The following is an 18402-nucleotide window of genomic DNA, read 5'->3' as shown; positions in this document are numbered from 1 at the left end:
GTTCCCTACCTTTAGATTTATTTCAATTAATTCAGTGGTATCGCTACATTATCATATTTTGTTCAATAAAATAAGCATACACTGCTTTAAAGATATTTATAATCTTAACTGAGTTCTGATAGAAATGTAGAAAGCTCTCCGTTGGTTATTTTTTATTTCTTTGTAATGGAAAATTGGGAGGAAGATGATCTTACCTATCTGTTTTTCTTCTCAGAAGTGGAAAGGGGAGGCAGGTAATGGGCTTGCATGATTTCTGCATGGAAGAGTTTGCACGGCTGCTTGAAATTTCCTATGTCTGGGGCAGTTATTAAGTTCAGTAATTATATTCCTTTTTATGGTCCCACTTGGCAATGTTACTATATTTATGTATCTAAAACTTTATTTCAGATGCATTTTATACTTGCTGTAAGTTGCATCCAGACAATTATGTTTAGAGAAGGCTCATTGGAAATCAGTAAGGCTTATTAGCTATGTAAAGCTAAAGTCCCATTGATTTCTATAGATGTACTTTAAGAATGCTGAACTCTGATTCAAATGTTGTACTTTGTCAACATTTCAGATAAGTAGTTTTGCAAGCCACAATAATATCTGTAACTTTCAAATGCAATGACTTTGGCTTGATCTGTATGTATACTTTCACAGTGGAAAGCATCAGCCACCCATGAAAGGATTATTACTTACCCAGTGGAAAAGTGGTATTATAAGAGCCCAAACTCAGATATAATCTGTCCAAGGGTATACACTTCCAAGACTCATTCAGAACATTTCTCCATTTTTTTAAATGTCCCACTGCAGTACCTGCAAAGCACTGGCGGTCTAGTCAGTGACATAGACATGACATAGACACTGCTGCTGAAAATTGATAGCAAAGTAGCTACATTTGGACTCTACAACTTTGAGCAGGATGGGGATGGGTGGTTAAGCTGGGAATGGGAATGGTTTGTGATTCCAGCCATGCCTCTTCCATTAGGACCACCATTTGATTGTATGGTTTCATGTGGTCCTGAAAAATCAGGAATTTGAGTTGTGACCTGATTGTTCAAAGGTTGGCCACTCCTACACTGAAGATTGATTCCCAAGGCCTGGGAAAATAGTCATTTTCTTCTAGAACATCATTGGGATGGAAACTGTATAGATCTTGGAGATGGGGGAATGTCATTCCAGAAAAGATACCATATCAGACAAAGCATGGTTTATAAGTCCTCCTAGATGTCATTTCTAATCAAGGGACTCCAAAGCATATGAATTCTACCAACCTTACTGGATGGGCAGAAACCATGAGAAATAGGTTCCTCAAATAAACTGGCCCTATCCATGAGGGTCTTCCTAGGTGATAGCCAGTGCCATGAATTGTATCCAGGACCTCACAGACAACAAGTGCAGCTCATGAAGCAATGGTATCACACTACACTAAGACACATTCAACATTGTTGGTACTGCATCTAAGGCTTATGAATGGCCTTCAAGTGCACCTTCATGTAGAGAGCATTGCATTAGTCCAACTGTGAGGTGACTAGGCCATATATGACCTTCTGGAGAGCTCTTTTTTCTAAAAATGGATGCAACTGGCCACCAAATGTAGCTGAGTAAAGGTCTTCTTGGCTCTCACTTGCCCCCTGCTCTTTGAGCACAAACAATGAGTCTAAGCCAGTGGTTCTCAACCTTTTTAATGCCGCGACCCCCAACCGGTCGTAAGTCGAGGACTAAACCGGTCGTAAGTCGAGGACTAAACCGGTCGTAAGTCGAGGACTGCCCAACCGGTCGTAAGTTGAGGACTTTCCCTGCCCGGGAGCGCCGCGCATGTGCGGTACCGCCCCCTGCGCCGGCCGAGGCGTAGCTGGCAAGCGGCAGAGACGGAGCAGGCCGACCACCAGCTGGCCCAGCTCAAGGGAGGTAAGGCACCCGCCGGAAAAGGGGAAAAAAATGGCGGACAGCCTTGCTTGGCGACCCCCGTGAAATGGTCGATCGACCCCAAATGGGGTCACGACCCATAAGTTGAGAACTGCTGGTCTAAGCTGCTCCCCGGATTGTGAACTGGTCTTGAGTGCAGGAATGCAACCCCATCCAAGAATTAAGATAGAAAATCCCGAAAACAAAGGGAGAGAAAAGCATAGTTTTAGTTTGGATTTGAGAAAAGTTGGATATCAGAACTAAGTTTTTAGGTAGGCAGTATATATGTATATATTTTTATTTTATATTTTAATATTCTTCAAAGCTAATTTTAGGGTAGCGTTGGACAGGTTCTACCTGCTTACCATTATGCCTCAGACAAAAATGTTGCAACAAGAGCAAAATCTCACGAGTCAGCAAAAGTTGCCAAAACTGGATTTACATTGCATACAATGCATTGAGAATAGCAGTTCGGTACAATGATTAAGTAAAGTTCTTATACCAAAGAAGTTTTAAAATTTGGAACTAATAAGGTTTGGGGGGATTGGTTTTGCTTCTGTAATTTTTAGATTGAGATTACACTAATTTTTAACTTTTCACTTATTTTGTGTTAAAGGCACTTAATTGCATGTTAAATAAATTCACTATTCAATGCTATGGGTGGAATCATTTTGTTTAAAAAAAAACCCCTCCCAAATATACAAACAGCTGTTGGTTAGTATTCCTATCTTGAATGCACAAAAAGATGTTATAAAGTACAAATTAGAAGGAATTTCTGCTCCTTTTTGGAATTCAAATGAAAAAAACAATGAGAAAAAGGGAATGTTATTATAGTGCAGTATTTTTATGAGTCTTGCCCCGCTATTGAGATAAAATGCTATCTGCTGATAGCACTAAACAATGCCAGCATATCCTGTCTCTGTTGCCTCTGTTCTGAGAACCTATCAAATGAGGGGATCCTGGTTTGTCAGTCTGGCTTTATTGCTAACCCCTTTCAGCGTGTCCATGGTCAGCAGGGAGAAGCTGACTTATGGTCTCTGGCTAAAACTTTCTGAACAGATTTGTGTGCCCCTCTTCCCACACACCATTTGGGCATCTCTTGAGATTAAAAAAAAAAGTGTGAAATAAAGCAGTGTACATGTAGACAGCAGATCAGGGATAACCTTAGAGAGCAGGAAAGCAGATACTGTCGCAGTTGGGCAAGCATATTCAGGGGTAGTCAACCTTGGCTCTTTTATGACTCGTGGACTTCAACTCCCAGAATTCCTGAGCCAGCATGGCTGGCTCAGGAATTCTGGGAGTTGAAGTCCACGAGTCATAAAAGAGCCAAGGTTGACTACCCCTGATATAGATTCTGAATCTGGAACAACTGAAAATGCAAGACTGACATTGTTTGGCCAATCTCTTATTTCAAGAGGAGTGAAACAAATCTAGGAAGACTGGAAAATAAACCAAAGCACAGTGCAGATATTATATTTTATTTTCTGGATAGTGCGTGAGGGAAATTACAGCTGCTATATGTAAACCAGACTCTTAACACTATTTCAGAACATTGTTTAAGTGAATTGGCACCGATACGCCCTCGCTTCTCCAAATAAAGTAGCAGAAATGTTGTTTCAGAATAGCATTAGAGCAGAATTGTACAGATTTGCCTCTTCTTTGCCAAATAAAGTAGTGGAGATCTGTTTTTCTCTTCTGTATTTTCAGGCAGCCTGGAGAAGGCGCTTTCAAATTAGAGAAGGGAGAGGACATAAAGGAAGAGAATCCAGGAGGCAGAATGCTAATTGGGAGGGGAGTTGCTGGAAGAGAAATGCTTGCAGTGGAGTATGGGTAGTGATCAGATCTGAAAAGAAATTTCTGATCGCACCCCCTTACAAGCCACTTGATCTGGCCGCTAAGAAAATGGATGATAAAGCATTCTAGATTTTACATGCTGTGAAGCAAGATTGGGATAGTGTTGGCATAAAGGGAATATGCCAGTTGTATACCGGTAATCCTCGACTTACTGCCATTTGTTTAATGACCGTTCGAAGTTAAAATGGCACTTGGAAAAAAAGGGACTAATGACCAGTTTTCATCATTATGACTGATGCATCATCCCGTGGTCACATGATCAAAATTCAAATGCTTGGAAACCTGCATGTTTTTATGACACTTGCACTGTCCCGGGGTTATGTGATCACCATTTGTAACCTTCCCAGCCAGCTTCTGGCAAGCAAAACCAAAGAAGGAAGCCAGATTTGCTAAACGACTGCATGATTCATTTAGCAACTTCAGTGATTCGCTTTACAACTGTGGCCAAAAAAGGTCGTAAAATGAGGCACAACTCATTTAATAATCACCTTGCTTAGCAGTAGAATTTTTCAGCTCAATTGTGGCCGTAAGTTGAGGACTACCTACGTAACAATTCAAAGATGTTTTAGTCATGGGCTTGGGTAAGTGAATGGTATCATGTGATCAAGATGGAGGTTTGGAATGGTCAGAGTACAACGTTGTCTTGGGAAACTGGGAGTGGAGAGAGGAACCGGACAGTATCTTCCAAAAGTAATGCAAGATCCAAAGCCAACTTTTAAAACAGATTCAGAGCGCCGAACATTACGTATCCCTCTTCTACAGTACAGTCAAAATGAATTGGTTGGTAGTGACCAGAAACTTGATCTCCTGAATTTATTTTTGCCCCTTGAATCTCCTGTAGACTCTCCTAGTACAACTAAGAAATCTGATTTGTAGATGTGATGGGGAGAAACTACATTCCATTTCTTAGTAGTGAATTTCCCCCCACACATGTTTTCTGCAACTTTGATTGTAGAACAGTTTTAATTGGTACATTTTACCATTATTATAACCAGGAATGTATTGTTTCACTCATTACTCAAGAACCTTTTGCCCTTTGGCTACTTGTTGACAACAGATTACTAAAATGTATCAGGCAGACGAGAAAGATTTGAGGTAGTAAGTACAATAACAATGGAAAAAATATTGAAAGCTGAAATGTTTTATTATAGCGATGAAATGAAAGTATTTTTTTCCTTTTATATACTCCTAGCATTTTACAGTAATTAACTCTGTAGTAAGAAAAACAACTGTTATTGATTTCTGTGCAATGCTTAATAATATTTATAAAGAAAGTTAAAAGACATTTTAGGGCTATGCAAATCTTTACAAAGAAGCGTTTTGTAGTACATGTCATACATATGAAGGATGGCAGTTCGTATTAAGGGGGAAAAAATCTTTAAAAAAAGATGTATCACTTTTTTCTAACAAAGCTGCTATGCCCAAAGACAAATAGGAACAGACTAAGCAACTGCAAGATTGAAAAAAAAATAGGCAGTTGCTTGAGAAGCGGTGAGTATGTGATTCCACATGGTACAAACACCTTTCAGGGGATTTTCACAATGTAAAAATTGTTAAAATATTTTTGTTTACTTTGCATTTAACTGAAGTAAATCATTAAGTTAAGCATTCTTGTTATTTAAGGAGTTAACTTAAAATACACTTTAAATACAGATTTTATTTCACCGAGATAATCATTTACGGTTACACAATGTTTAAATGAATTGCATAGGATTGGTTAGGGAACTTGTCTAGTGCTGGATGGTTGATATATTTTTCATGGTGGATGCTGCAATTAAGGCACATAATGACTGCTTGAGTTACATCCATTGAATCTATTAGATTATTAAATGGAGCTGGCCCATATCTAAATGATTGTCTCCCATTTATATTTCCTGACTGGAGCGTACTTTCTGTAGCTTTCTGTTCCAGTCCTTTGAAAGACGAGCGTTAAAATGGTTTTAATAGCCACTTCCTTTTCCAGGGTCATGTGATTGCTTAATAAGTAATTCCCAGCTGTCCTTGCATACATTTGATGCATAACTATTTTACTGGGGAAAACATGTGTCTATGAAGGAACTGTGCAAGACTTTGTGGGTGGGGAGCACTGCTTTTTTAATGATTCAAAGAGAAAGACTTCCGCAAATTACGTAGCACCTCTTTTGAAAAGTTTGCTCAGTTTGTTCTATTTTATAAATAAGGGTATTTATATTTACCTAGGAAAAATCCTACACTACATGTACAGGATTTTTGAAACACATGCTATAATATTAAAGATACAGGTTTCATTTTTATGGTCATAATTTCAGTTGGTGAATTGGACTATGAAGAAATAATGAAAGTAAAAGTAAAAAAGACTTAAAAGATGGTTTTTTTAAGAGAACATATTTTTCCACAATACCAAGATTTGTTTAAATATTACACAAATATATTACAAAATCTTGGGAAAAAAATTTGCATAACTCAAATCATGTGAATTATAGGAGTAGGCAATGTGTTGCATTTCAAGTGTTCTGTTGTTACTTTTCCCCGCAATTCTTAAGAAGCGTGGAAATTAAGGTGTGATCGTTCAGCAATATAAACTTGAGTTTCTTACTTACTTCAAATGTCAGGTGGATTGACATTTGATCAGTTAAACAACTGATCATATATTGGCTACAAATTAGTAAACGATCATGCAGAAATAAGTTTTCTCTAATCTCGCTTAGGAGCTTTGCAGCAGTTCCTGCTATCTTATGTGTACTCAGTTTAAATTTTGACTCCTAGTAGTTACATGCCTATAGTAATTACTACTTTGTATGGGCCAATATTGCACAGACCAGATTTACAGGTTATGCATGAAGTAGGATAAGACAAGCAGCCTCAGATGTTCATGTATCCTCCAGCATTGTACCCTCTGACCTAATTTCTTTACAGCTCTATATAATCAAAGCTGAAATTATGGTGATAAGTAGCCTGTCTTTCTCCTTGTTGCTATTTTGTACTATATATCTATTTCTACTTAAGAACAACCTTTGGTCTCCTCTCTCCTATTTCAAATATAAAGCTTGACAGTTTTACTATGGCATGCTTGAGATGTTCTGAGTTGGAGATGTGATGACTTACTAAAAAAAATGAGAAAGAAATGTTTTACTAATATTTACTAATATTTTCTTTTCACGTGAGAAGGAAATAGGGCAACCTAGAAATATCAGCATTATCACTGAGCTACCCATTCTCAAAGCTTCAGAGTTGAGAAGACTGCTGCCAATAGTTTCAGTAGTGACCAATTATAAAATCACATTGACAGAATGTTCTACTTGCATGAGCTAAATAGCCAATTCTCTTTCATAAGGGTTGATCCCACAAAATAGTAACCATCCTTTGGGGGTATAAACAAGGAACTGGTAGAAATATTGCAGGAGTTATCAGTAAATACTTATATATTTCATACTTTCAATTCCTTGAATTACTCATTAGATAGACACAACTATACCAGTGAACTGCGAAATGAACATCTTGCTGTTTTAGAAATTATTAATAATAGAGTCTAAACATAAGTAAAGTAAAATTAGCAGAAATAAAAGCAGAAATTTGCCAAATCTTTACACAACTTGAAGACATTGAGTGGAATAGATAATAATTCATTTAAAACCTAAAAATATGATCTACTTAAATATCTTCCTCCTTATTTTCATTTTATCAAGTTTTTTTCCTGAGGTAACCTAGTTAAGTATTGATTGTTATGTTAGGAGTGAGTTGCTGTCCCCGAAATCTCTCAGAAACTTGCTAGAGATACTATTTAAACTGACAGAAAAGAAAAATTATTAAATACCTTTTAGCTATCTTATTTTAATAAAATCACCATTGTATTTTTGGTGGGGAGGGCTTTGCATGGGTTTTTAGAATGGAGATCCCTGGACATTACCTAAAAAACAGATATTGACTTATTTAAAAAAAAAAGTTTCACTTTGGAAAGATCTACTTAAGTGATTCTAGAATACAAATGAACATTTTTAGTGTAATATGTATCTTTAGAAATGGAATCTGGTTCTTTTGCATATTATCCATTGATGACATGTAAAGTGTTTGCTATACTTCTTACAGTTGAAGCTAGGTTATGAGATAATGCAACGTAAATAAAAAATAATAGGCTGCAGAATAGCAAAGCTGCTTGCAAGCAGCATTATATTTCCATTTAATTCATCTTTTTACAAACTCCGGCCAGGTATTCTAGCTCACCTGCAGAAGAATAAGGTTCTCGTTTTAACCCTGTAGAGCACTAGCCTGAAGATCTAGAATGAGGGATCAGATGGGTACTGTTATTGCATATGTGAGAATACATACCCAAATCACTCCTTCAAAAAGAGCTAGATTCATATTACAAATCACAAGAAAATTGAGTAGAAAGAGAAATACTGGAGACAAAAAGTAGGAAAAGCATGGCTTTTAGACTTTTGTCCAACCCCTCAAAAGCAACTCAACTCTGGTTCACATGATTAGAATGGAAAGGGCCTTTGAATGGAGTGGTTAGCAACATTCCAAGCTGGGAAGACATTGGGGAATTTTGCGGAATCTTTTTCCTTATGCCACCCCCTGCCTGAATTCTCCACTTTCTACTTTGATCTTTCTTCTGCCTACTTTTCCCCTTCTCCACTCCCTTCATATTTGATCCTTTTTCTAGCACTGATGACGTTACCTAGTTTGGGGTAACGAAATGGCTGCAAGAAACAACTAACCTTAGAGAGCACCAAGAAGCCTCCTTTCAATCCTGAGCTACACATATTCTCCTTTATTGATCCTTTTTCTGTTCAATTTTTTTTTTGTGCATTATCGGTTAGCATAAATTAGCCTCAACTTGCCTCAATTTTGCCCTACCACTTATTAAAAGTTGTGGATTTAAGCATTTGGGCAGGAGAGATTGGTCTAAATAATTGGCAAGGTCCCTTCTAATATTGATATTTTATAATTTTATGTTTATGTGATTATATTACACTTTCTAAAAAGAGAGAAAAATCTTTTGTATAAGATATATTTCCAAATTATTTTTAGTTGGAATCATCTCCAGTATTTTCTGTGAAACACTAAGTCAGACAACAATGGTCATCCATTGGATAAGAAAGTATCTTTTAAATTTGAGTGTGTTTTATTATAGGATTCTTTTAATACTAAGGGGCGGAAAGGTTGAACAATATGATAGCTTTGTAAAATAAACATTTTAAAATGCATCTTTATTTAATCAATATCTTTATTTTTCCTGCTCTTGAGATACATTGATTCTTAGGATATAAGGATATATTGATAAGATTGTCCCATCTTAGTTGATCATCTCACATTAGCTGCTTATACATGTTGACTCCTCAGATATACTGTTTATGTTTATTTAGATTTGTATACCGCCCTATCTCCCTTACGGGACTCAGGGCGGTGAACAGGCGATAATAAAATCACAATAAATATCTATTCTAAAATCAAATTAAATAAATAAAGGCCTGCTCTAAAATATCCCATATAAAAACCTATACTAAAACCTAATTAAGACTATGCCAGGCCGGCCGCACAAAATAGATGGGTTTTCAGGGCTCGGCGAAAAAGGCGCAGGTCCGCAGTTGTACGTAGGTCGGGGGGTAGGTCATTCCAGAGGGCAGGAGCTGCCACAGAGAAGGCTCTCCCCCTGGGGGTCGCCAGCCGGCATTGACTGACCGACGGCACCCTAAGGAGGCCCTCTCTGTGGGAGCGGACTGGTCGAAGGGAGGTATTTGGTATTTTATTTACTGTAAGTAAATAAAAGAATATCATGAACTTGATTACTAATGTCAGTTAGAAAGGGATGAAGAATATCAAGATTATAAGTGATCACATTCAGGTGATAACGACAATGGTCTGTTATGGCTTAGCAATGTAGATATACAGATAATCCTCATGCAACCTCATTGAGCAACCATTCAAAATTGTGATGGTGCTGTATAAGGGGGACTTACAGTAGGTACACAAAGTTGTGGCCAAAGTAGAATCTCTGTGGTCAGGTGATCATGATTGCCAGCCTGCTCCCCATTCCCCACTTATGGCACCCACTCTCTTATGTGGGACTCCAGCTTCTTCCTGCTTAATGACCTGCACCGTCCTGGGGTTTTGATAGTTGCCAGGACTGACAGAATTGCTGTTGCTAAGTGGTACAATCACGTGATTTTGTGACCACATCACTTGTGACAGCAGTCCTGGTTCTAATTGGTGTTGTAACCTGGGTGCAACTTACGGCTTCTTTTACAGATAATGCAATTTCAGATTATCCATCCCTGATTTGCTTCTAGATTGCTGTCAGTCTGAATAGGGAAGAAGGAAAACTGTGTTACTTTTGCCTTGTTGACTTTATATCAGCTGAAATAAACTGCCATACCATCTTCAGACAACATAAGTTAAAAGCAAACGACAATTGCCTTGCAACTATGCAGTTAAGGAAATGCAGTCTTTAAGTTTGTACAGATATATAGCGAAGCCACAATTAGCCAAAACCCATGGTATCCTGTGAATTCAGTATCTATGGAATTGTATTCTTAGATGAACTCAATCCAAGTGATAGTTTCATAAATCCTGAGCATGGAACCAAATATTGCCTTCATATTTCTTTTGTAGTCTCCTTAAAATCAAAATAACCTGTTGTAGTTCCTTCTGAGTATCCTATCTTCTGAATGATATAATGAGGAAATATTTCTCCATGTTTGAGTAAAACTGGTTCCGTTAATATGCATTTGTTATCCTTACATACCCTTCAGCCTGTCTTATTACATCTTAGTAACAATTGTCAACATCAGTTCTTATTTATGCTTCCAGAAATGATTCCTGTTGATAATTTTCAGGAGCAATTTATCTGCATTTAATTAAGTTATTTTAGGAGAATGTAACAGAGAATTACTTGAATGTTTATGAAAAGATGGAAAACGATAAAATTCTATTTGACTTTTGTGAACGGATTGAAAAAGTGTATTTCCCTCATATATTGACCTGTCTTAAGACCATCTCTCAAAAAGAACATATCATTTCTCTCAGAATACTGTTGCTTCCCATCTTCAATGAAATAGCATATTATAGATACAATTTCAAATCTATGACACTGTTCATGAAGCTCAGTGTGAAGGAAATTATTGCTTTTATCATAGCACCCAGAGTGTAATGTATGTAGCGTATGTAACACGAATATTGCTGGAAAATACTGTGTGAAAGCCTATGTTCACTGAATACTCTTGTTTTCATATTTTGCTCTTCCATACCTTCACCAATGTCTTAACATGCTAGCCTCTTGCTTCTTTTTTCATCTTTGTTTCTTTTGTTGCTTGTGTTTTCAATGTATATTGTGTTATATTGGCCTGGTTAAAGAACCGTTACCGTATTTTATGTTTGTATCTACATTTTATTTTGCATGCTTAACGTGGCTTTGCCTGGATATTCTTTTTGGTAAGTTCTGAATTTTAAAAGTGTATTGTTTTTCTGTAGTAAATCTGTAAACTCTGTTACCCACCTACTTTTCCCACATCAAGAAACCTGTCCTTCTTTTCATCATGCTGATTTGTGCTCATAGATGGTTTTGCTTTGGCTAATTATCTGTATAACCAATACATAACACTTAATTTCATATTTAGATCTTCTGTGCCTATGTCACAGTTTCTGTACTAACGACTACTAATTATACCCAGTAACCAGGACTAATTAAAGATAATAAAAATATGGTTAGAATCATTCTCAGCTAGCTCTCATGAAAATATTGCAAAGAGCCCAGTGGAGTCCTCTTTTTTTATGTGTGTGCATACCTTTGCTCATGAAATGTGTGCACACACTTGTGTATCACAGAGAGCTATTCATTATTTGGAATGGGTGGCTGGCTTGCTTATATACACACATAGTTCGTGCTCTGATCTCAACACTTCAGTTTGGTGAGAGATTTCAAGCAAAGAAACAAAGATCTAATTTACGTGACGTGTTAGCCAATCACACTGGTTAACAGATACGCACATGGTGCCATCTCCTTTCCTGACTTGGCATTGCTCTTTAACCATGGTCTGTGCATAAGTAGATAGAAATAAAAATATCAATAATTAACCTTTTCAAATTCCAATTCATGCTAGTTTGGTCTTAAAAATAAAAAGCCACACACAATGGTTAAAGTATAGACATTTCCTTGAAGTAATCTGGTTGATTTAGGTATTCTGTCCACGTTCACCCTCTTGCTTCCCTAACTGCCAGCCTTATGGTAGATGTGTGTATTCACAGGGGGAGAACTCCACTGAGCTTACAGCAGAAAAGACTGCATCCTGCTATTTATTGATTTTTGTAAAATTTCTATAAAATGCAACTTGATATTAATTATATGGTAAAATCATCAGTAAAAAAATTATGGAAAACCTGATTATTGCAATATGATTTCTTAATTTCCCAAAACTAAACTATTGCTTGTGCAAAAAAAGTACGGTCTGTGTATATGTCTAAATATATATATATATTCTTTAATTTACAGCAACAGCTAGCTCAGCTGCAGAAAGAGAAATCAGAAATTCTGAAGAATCTGGCTTTATATTACTTCACTTTTGTTGATGTTATGGAATTTAAGGTAAAGATCTAAGTATAGATTAACTTTCTTGAGAGGCTCGATAGCTTGTAGCTAAAAGTTCCTATTAAGTTTTAGATTAAATCATTCACTATGATGTTACTTTGAAAATTATATATAGCCTATCATAAATTCTTTGTTACTGTAAAATGTTGTGGTGTAATTAACAATCATACCTTTCTTTCCCTTTTTATTTCAAAGGATCATGTCTGTGAACTACTGAATACTATTGATGTTTGCCAAGTCTTCTTTGATATTGTAAGTCTGAAAAAAATGAATCTTTCAAGCAATTAAGATAGAAACATTACTAGGGAATATCAGGGTTGTATTGTTGTAGTTATATCAAGCTGGACCTGTTTCTTAGATTCTTAAAAGATTGAAAACAGGCCATAGGGTTCATACATCAAATCACTGTGGTTCATCTGCTTAAATTACTATTAAATAATGCCGGATCAGGAATATCTGTTCAATATGGGGTCTTTAAACATTTTTGGCAAAACAAGGCCATTGGTGAATAGTTTTAATAAATTAATAGGGTTAATATATGTTTTTAAAAAAATTTCTTTTAAATTTCCCCCAAATCCCCCCCCAAACTATCACATCTCAAAAATCCTACTTCTCTGACTGTTCCATGCAACAGTACACTGGTTTGTCAGGAAGAGGATAGAGAATTAGGATATCAGCTACTGAGAGAACTTTATATTTTGTCACTAACTACTTTTACCTCTGGAACCCAAAAATGTATTTTCAAGACATTTGACAATTGTTTTATTGGGTGAGCTCACATAGAGGATTTTGGCTGGGACAAATTAATAAGTCGGACCAAATCTGAGAGGTCCAGATGTTGGGCCTATATTAGTCACAGACACCAGGGTCAATGGGCATGGAAAAATTGCAAGAAGAATAAAAATTTGAATGTGATACGAGTAATCTGCTGGAAAAAAGTGTGCATTGTTTAATCAGTGAATTAATACATTTGGCATAATTTTTTTTAAAAAATAGCTCTCCTTGTATTTTAATTTCAGACCGTAAACTTTGATTTAACAAAGAACTATCTAGACTTAATCATAACCTACACAACATTAATGATATTGCTGTCTCGGATTGAAGAACGGAAAGCCATCATAGGATTGTACAACTATGCTCATGAAATGACGCATGGAGCAAGGTATCTGATACACTGGGGGGCCTTCGGGGACCTCATTCATTTTGCACAAGTATTTTTACACTGAATTCTTCTTTTGCTTTCAGTGATAGAGAGTACCCACGTCTTGGCCAGATGATTGTGGATTATGAGAACCCATTGAAGAAAATGATGGAAGAATTTGTACCACACAGTAAAGTAGGTGTGAATGTTTCTGTTTGCTGAAATGAGCATGTACCGTATTTTCCGGCGTATAAGACGACTGGGCGTATAAGACGACCCCCAACTTTTCCAGTTAAAATATAGAGTTTGAGTGAGAGAGGGGGGGGAGAGAAAACTTGATGAGTAATATGCCAAACCACATGTGTAAAGGAATAAAATAGAATACCCGTATTTTCCGGCGTATAAGACGACTGGGCGTATAAGACGACCCCCGACTTTTGAGAAGATTTTCAGGGTTTAGAAAGTCGTCTTATACGCCGGAAAATACGGTATGTATTTTTAAAATTCAGTTAAGTGCTTTATAATGTGCCTGTCACTATTTTCATTAATGATTTAAAAATAATTAGATTGTTAATTAGGCTAGTTGCATAAATAGATAAAAACTTTTTATCTTTCCCTTGTAAGCAAAATTTGTAAATTGCTATATTATTGTGATTTCTCTATGCTTTTTCCCTGACTTCTGAATTTGTATAGTGAGATAGTGTTCAGTCACTTATTAAGTCTTGGAATATAACCAACATTTCATAGTCATTATCTAATTCAATATTTTAACCTTCATTATCCCTTTTGGTATCGTATATGCTTACCACATTTTCTCACTATTCTCAAAAATATAATATATATATAAAGAATTATGTTTAATACTTTGGGACACAGAGTTTTCACCTCCTAGACCAGTGGTGGCGAACCTATGGCACGGGTGCCAGAGGCGGCACTCAGAGCCCTCTCTGTGGGCACGCGCGTCGTCGCCCCAGTCCTAGGCTTCAGCTGGGTTTTATAAAACCTTTTTGCTTTAGGCCTCCACCGCCATGTGCAAAAAAAAAAAGGTTCAATCAGTCAATTTCAACTTCTCGCAGGAAAAAAAAAGTCCTTGCAAAGTTGGAATTGATTGATTGAACTTTTTAGTCCCACCCAGTCTGCCGTTACCACTGCAGCCATGCCCACCCAATTGGCCACACCCAGCCAATGGGCCACACCCACCTGGCACTCAAAGATGCATACGTGGGTTTTGGGTTGCAGTTTGGGCACTCGGTCTCTAAAAGGTTTGCCATCACTGTCCTAGACTATGCTTGCAGTAGTCCCATTAAAGAAGAATTTTACATTCTGGTAAAAATATGACATTCATAATTTCACTTTCTTACTGCATGCAAATATGCATGGCGATGGTAATCATTTGCAAGCATGTGAAAAGGAATGTTTAAATTAATCAGAGTTAATAGAATGAATCTTGAAGGAACTATAAAACAAAAGGGAAATAAAACTCACTTTCCCTGCGTTCTATAAAGCTCTGTTAAAGATTCTCTGCTGTATATTTGGATTGAATTTATAGTAAGTAGTTTCATCCTTTATGAACAAGATGATATGATCATGTTAGCCAGTAACCAAATGGCTTTTAAAGCTTCTAATATCTATCACCATTTGTCAGTATTTTAAAAAGCTCTCTGCTTTTTTTAAAATAAACTGGCTTCAAGCAGTAGCTTTGCGAAAAGGAACAATAAAAGGTAATGAAAGTAAATAGAAGTGTATTTGTGATGGAACAGAGATGTTAAGTGAGATTTGGGAGTTGTGTGATGCCAAGCCCTGGCTTTGAGTACTGGACAGGGTAAGGTAACCAAAGATGTTGGTGGAGTACAAGAGGAATGAGTTAATGGCCTGGAGAGAGCAGAGGATTGAGTAGGTGAACCATTTGGTTCTGATTGCTCCTGGTGGTGTCGTACCTTAATAGGTCATCCTAGGAATTGGAAGCAGTTGGGCTCTCTCCTAGATTTCATTTGTGTCTCAAAAGTAGATGCAGTATGAATTGAGAATGGAGGGTATTAACTGTCCTTTGTTATAGACAGAACTACTCTTTGATTGCTATGGCGTTAACTAGTACTACCAATCTTTGCAAATGAATGAGTCTATTCATTTGGTCTGCCTCAGATGTCTAATGGATCGTCTGGTTTCCAGAGGGTTCTTGGATAATTTACTGAAGCCCTGGAAGACAGTTATGGAGAGGCCTTGGTTATTTACTATGGAAACAACTGCAGGCGTAGACAGGATTGTACCTGAGTGGCCTCTCCTTGTCAGTTGATCTAGAGCAGACATGTCAAACTTGCGACGTCATGTGATGTCACGCGACATATCAGAACTTTTTCCCCATTGCCGGCAATGGGGTGGGTGCGGTTTCCTCATGATGCGTCCGGCCCATGGGCCGGCAGTTTGACACCCCTGATCTAGGGGAAATATTAAGTTTATTGAGGAGCTCCGGCAGGTGAATGGGCTGGAGAGATGCATAGAGCAATGCTGACAAAAAAACAAGAGTGAATCTGATCAAACATTGGTAAGAACATAGGTTCAAGCCTACACTGTGGCTGTAAGAGTGGCAAAATGATAGTATGTCTCCACTCTTATTGTATGGATTGCCACCCAGATGTCCAGTTCAAAAAGGCCAGAAAGAGTAAGTCAGAATAGCATTTTTTGGGCTGCTGTGAGAATTGGGAAATAAAAGCACTCAGATTAGTTGGAAATTGCAGGTCTGCTACACAAATGCTATAGAAGTGACCAGAATTACGCCTTATGTGATAAGAGTTTGAGCCAGGATCTGAGGAAATTGATTCAATTTTCTGTGGCATCAACTTTGGCAACTGAACCTTGGATTCTTTCCTTTCCTGGTTGGTGAAAGCCTCCAGGGAGGTACAGATAGACAAAGTCAATGTGCAGATAGGTTTAGTGCTACATTTAAGTTATGTCAGGTGTAGAACGTCGCTCTTGTGTCTCCAGTTGGCTCTTTTTATCTACTTACTACATTCTTCATACATAACTTAATTCAGTACAGCTCAAAACACCTGTTTAGATTGTTGAGAAGATAGGCCTGCAGTTGCAGAGGGGCCTGGATAAAAAAAGATTATTTGGACACTTTTTGGGCTGTTTCATGCTTGGATATGGTTTCAAGACCACATTGATCTCCCTTGTTAGTGAGCTGTGGCAAGACTGGAATAGAGGGAGTGCAACCCTCACAATTTGGCTTGATCTCTCAGTGGCCTTCAGTATCATTGATTATGGTATCACTTTGCAGTGTGTCTGAGTGTTGAGAATACATAGTGATCTTTTTTCCTAAGGGGACAATTCCGGTCAATAGTGGTGGAAGAAGTCAAGGCCTAGGGTGTTCTGTTGTGGAATACCACTGGACCTGATACTGTTACACTCTTCTTAGTCTGTTCTACTGTATGGAGCTGACACAAGATTCTCAGTTGAATATTATCCCATCACCACCCCTGCCAATTGGAATCCTGATCTAAGGCCTGGAAGTTATTAATGTCTAGATGGCGAAAAAGCAGGCTCAGTTCCAGAAAGGTGGAATGGCTTTGGGGTTCAGAATCCATATGTATATTCTTTCTTTAGTTCTTTAGTTCTTCATCGTCTGCAGTTCCTCCTAGATCAGAGGTCTCCAAACTTGGCTCCTTTAAGACTTGTGGAGTTCAACTCCCAGAGTTCCTCAGCCAGCATGGCTGGCTGAGGAATTCTGGAAATTGAAGTCCACAAGTCTTAAGGTGGCCAAGTTTGAAGACCCCTGTCCTAGATTTACTGATTTGACTTGAAGAACAAGAGGTAGCTGCAGTGAGGAGGGCCTTCTCATCTTGTGTCTGGCTATGGCCTTTGCTGAATCAAGTCCTCCTCATAGTTAAGGTGCCTTGGCTACTTTTCAACTACAGTAATGCAATGCACTTTTCATGCCCTTAAAGGTACCTAGATAGTAGAGGCAGTCCAAAATGCAACAGCTTAGCTAGTTATGGATGCCACTTGATTGCCCATTATCCATTGCCTGTTCTTTCAGAGCTGCATGGGATGGCTGCCAGTGCAATTCAAAGTACTTTAAAATGCTTCATGATTTGGCAGCTGAATAAGATTCGGAGGGAAGACTTATGAACTGATTATTCTTTCATTGCAAGGGCTGTGGGGGTGAGCTGTGTTTTTGCCCCCCCCCCCTCAAAATCTGATTAGCCCCAACCCACTTGGTATTTTAGAAAGCTAATATGTATGGCTTTTCAAGAAGGCTACAGAGGCTGGTGTGTTGTGAGTCTCTCTCTTTCCTGCAGGAGGAATATCTGTTTTAATCGGATTTTGGCTCTTTGCATATGAGAAGATGATGATTCATTGAATGTATTTTGTTTTTAATCTTGTTATAGAGTATGGAAGTGCAAGCCATTTAGAGTCAATTATACTTGGACTGATGTATAAGCCTTGGTAATAAATAGCAAGAAGTAATACTGTTTTGTTTTGTTTTTTCAGCCAGAGATAGAATGTGAATTTACTGTATCCCATCACAGCTGTTTTGATGCAGGCTTAGCTTGTTGGCGCACTGGATGTACAGGCATTTAAAAACAGCAGGGTGTATTTTACATGCTATCTTGTAGCATGCAAATTGGAGTCAGTGTTCAAGTTTTGCTATGGATTTCTGAAACATGAGTACCATTGGATGCTTGAAAGTACCGTGATATTAGATTCAAATGTTATTTATTATCAGTTTTTAAAATGTGTGTCTCGATTCACTATTAATTTGTGCTCTAGGCTCTTTCAGATGCCCTAATCTCACTTCAAATGGTCTATCCTCGTCGGAACCTTTCAGCTGATCAGTGGAGAAATGCCCAGCTCTTGAGCCTCATCAGTGCTCCCAGCACAATGCTTAATCCTGCACAGTCAGACACAGTAGGTCACTCTTCGATTGATCTGCATTATACTTATGCCTTGAAAC

At 37.8% G+C, this 18402-nt stretch overlaps 1 protein-coding gene across 1 annotated transcript in view; it reads left to right on the top strand.

Annotated features, from left to right (window-relative positions):
* LOC107299202 (nck-associated protein 1-like) overlaps window positions 1–18356 on the top strand; it is a gene marked incomplete at its 3' end in the record, with an annotated part of 29559 nt that extends 11203 nt beyond the window's left edge. Inside the window, exons 3-7 of the mRNA XM_015828566.1 lie at window positions 12212–12304; window positions 12503–12559; window positions 13327–13469; window positions 13553–13643; window positions 18219–18356. Of these exons, the coding sequence (XP_015684052.1) occupies window positions 12212–12304; window positions 12503–12559; window positions 13327–13469; window positions 13553–13643; window positions 18219–18356 (522 nt within the window). The remainder of the gene's footprint in view (window positions 1–12211; window positions 12305–12502; window positions 12560–13326; window positions 13470–13552; window positions 13644–18218) is intronic.
* Window positions 18357–18402: the final 46 nt, after the last annotated feature.

Source organism: Protobothrops mucrosquamatus, unplaced genomic scaffold, assembly GCF_001527695.2.
Source record: "Protobothrops mucrosquamatus isolate PMUCROS unplaced genomic scaffold, P.Mucros_1.0 scaffold4667, whole genome shotgun sequence".
NCBI classification, from domain to species: domain Eukaryota; kingdom Metazoa; phylum Chordata; class Lepidosauria; order Squamata; family Viperidae; genus Protobothrops; species Protobothrops mucrosquamatus.
Note: the sequence above shows the minus strand (reverse complement) of the source record. Positions and strands in the feature narration are given on the sequence as shown.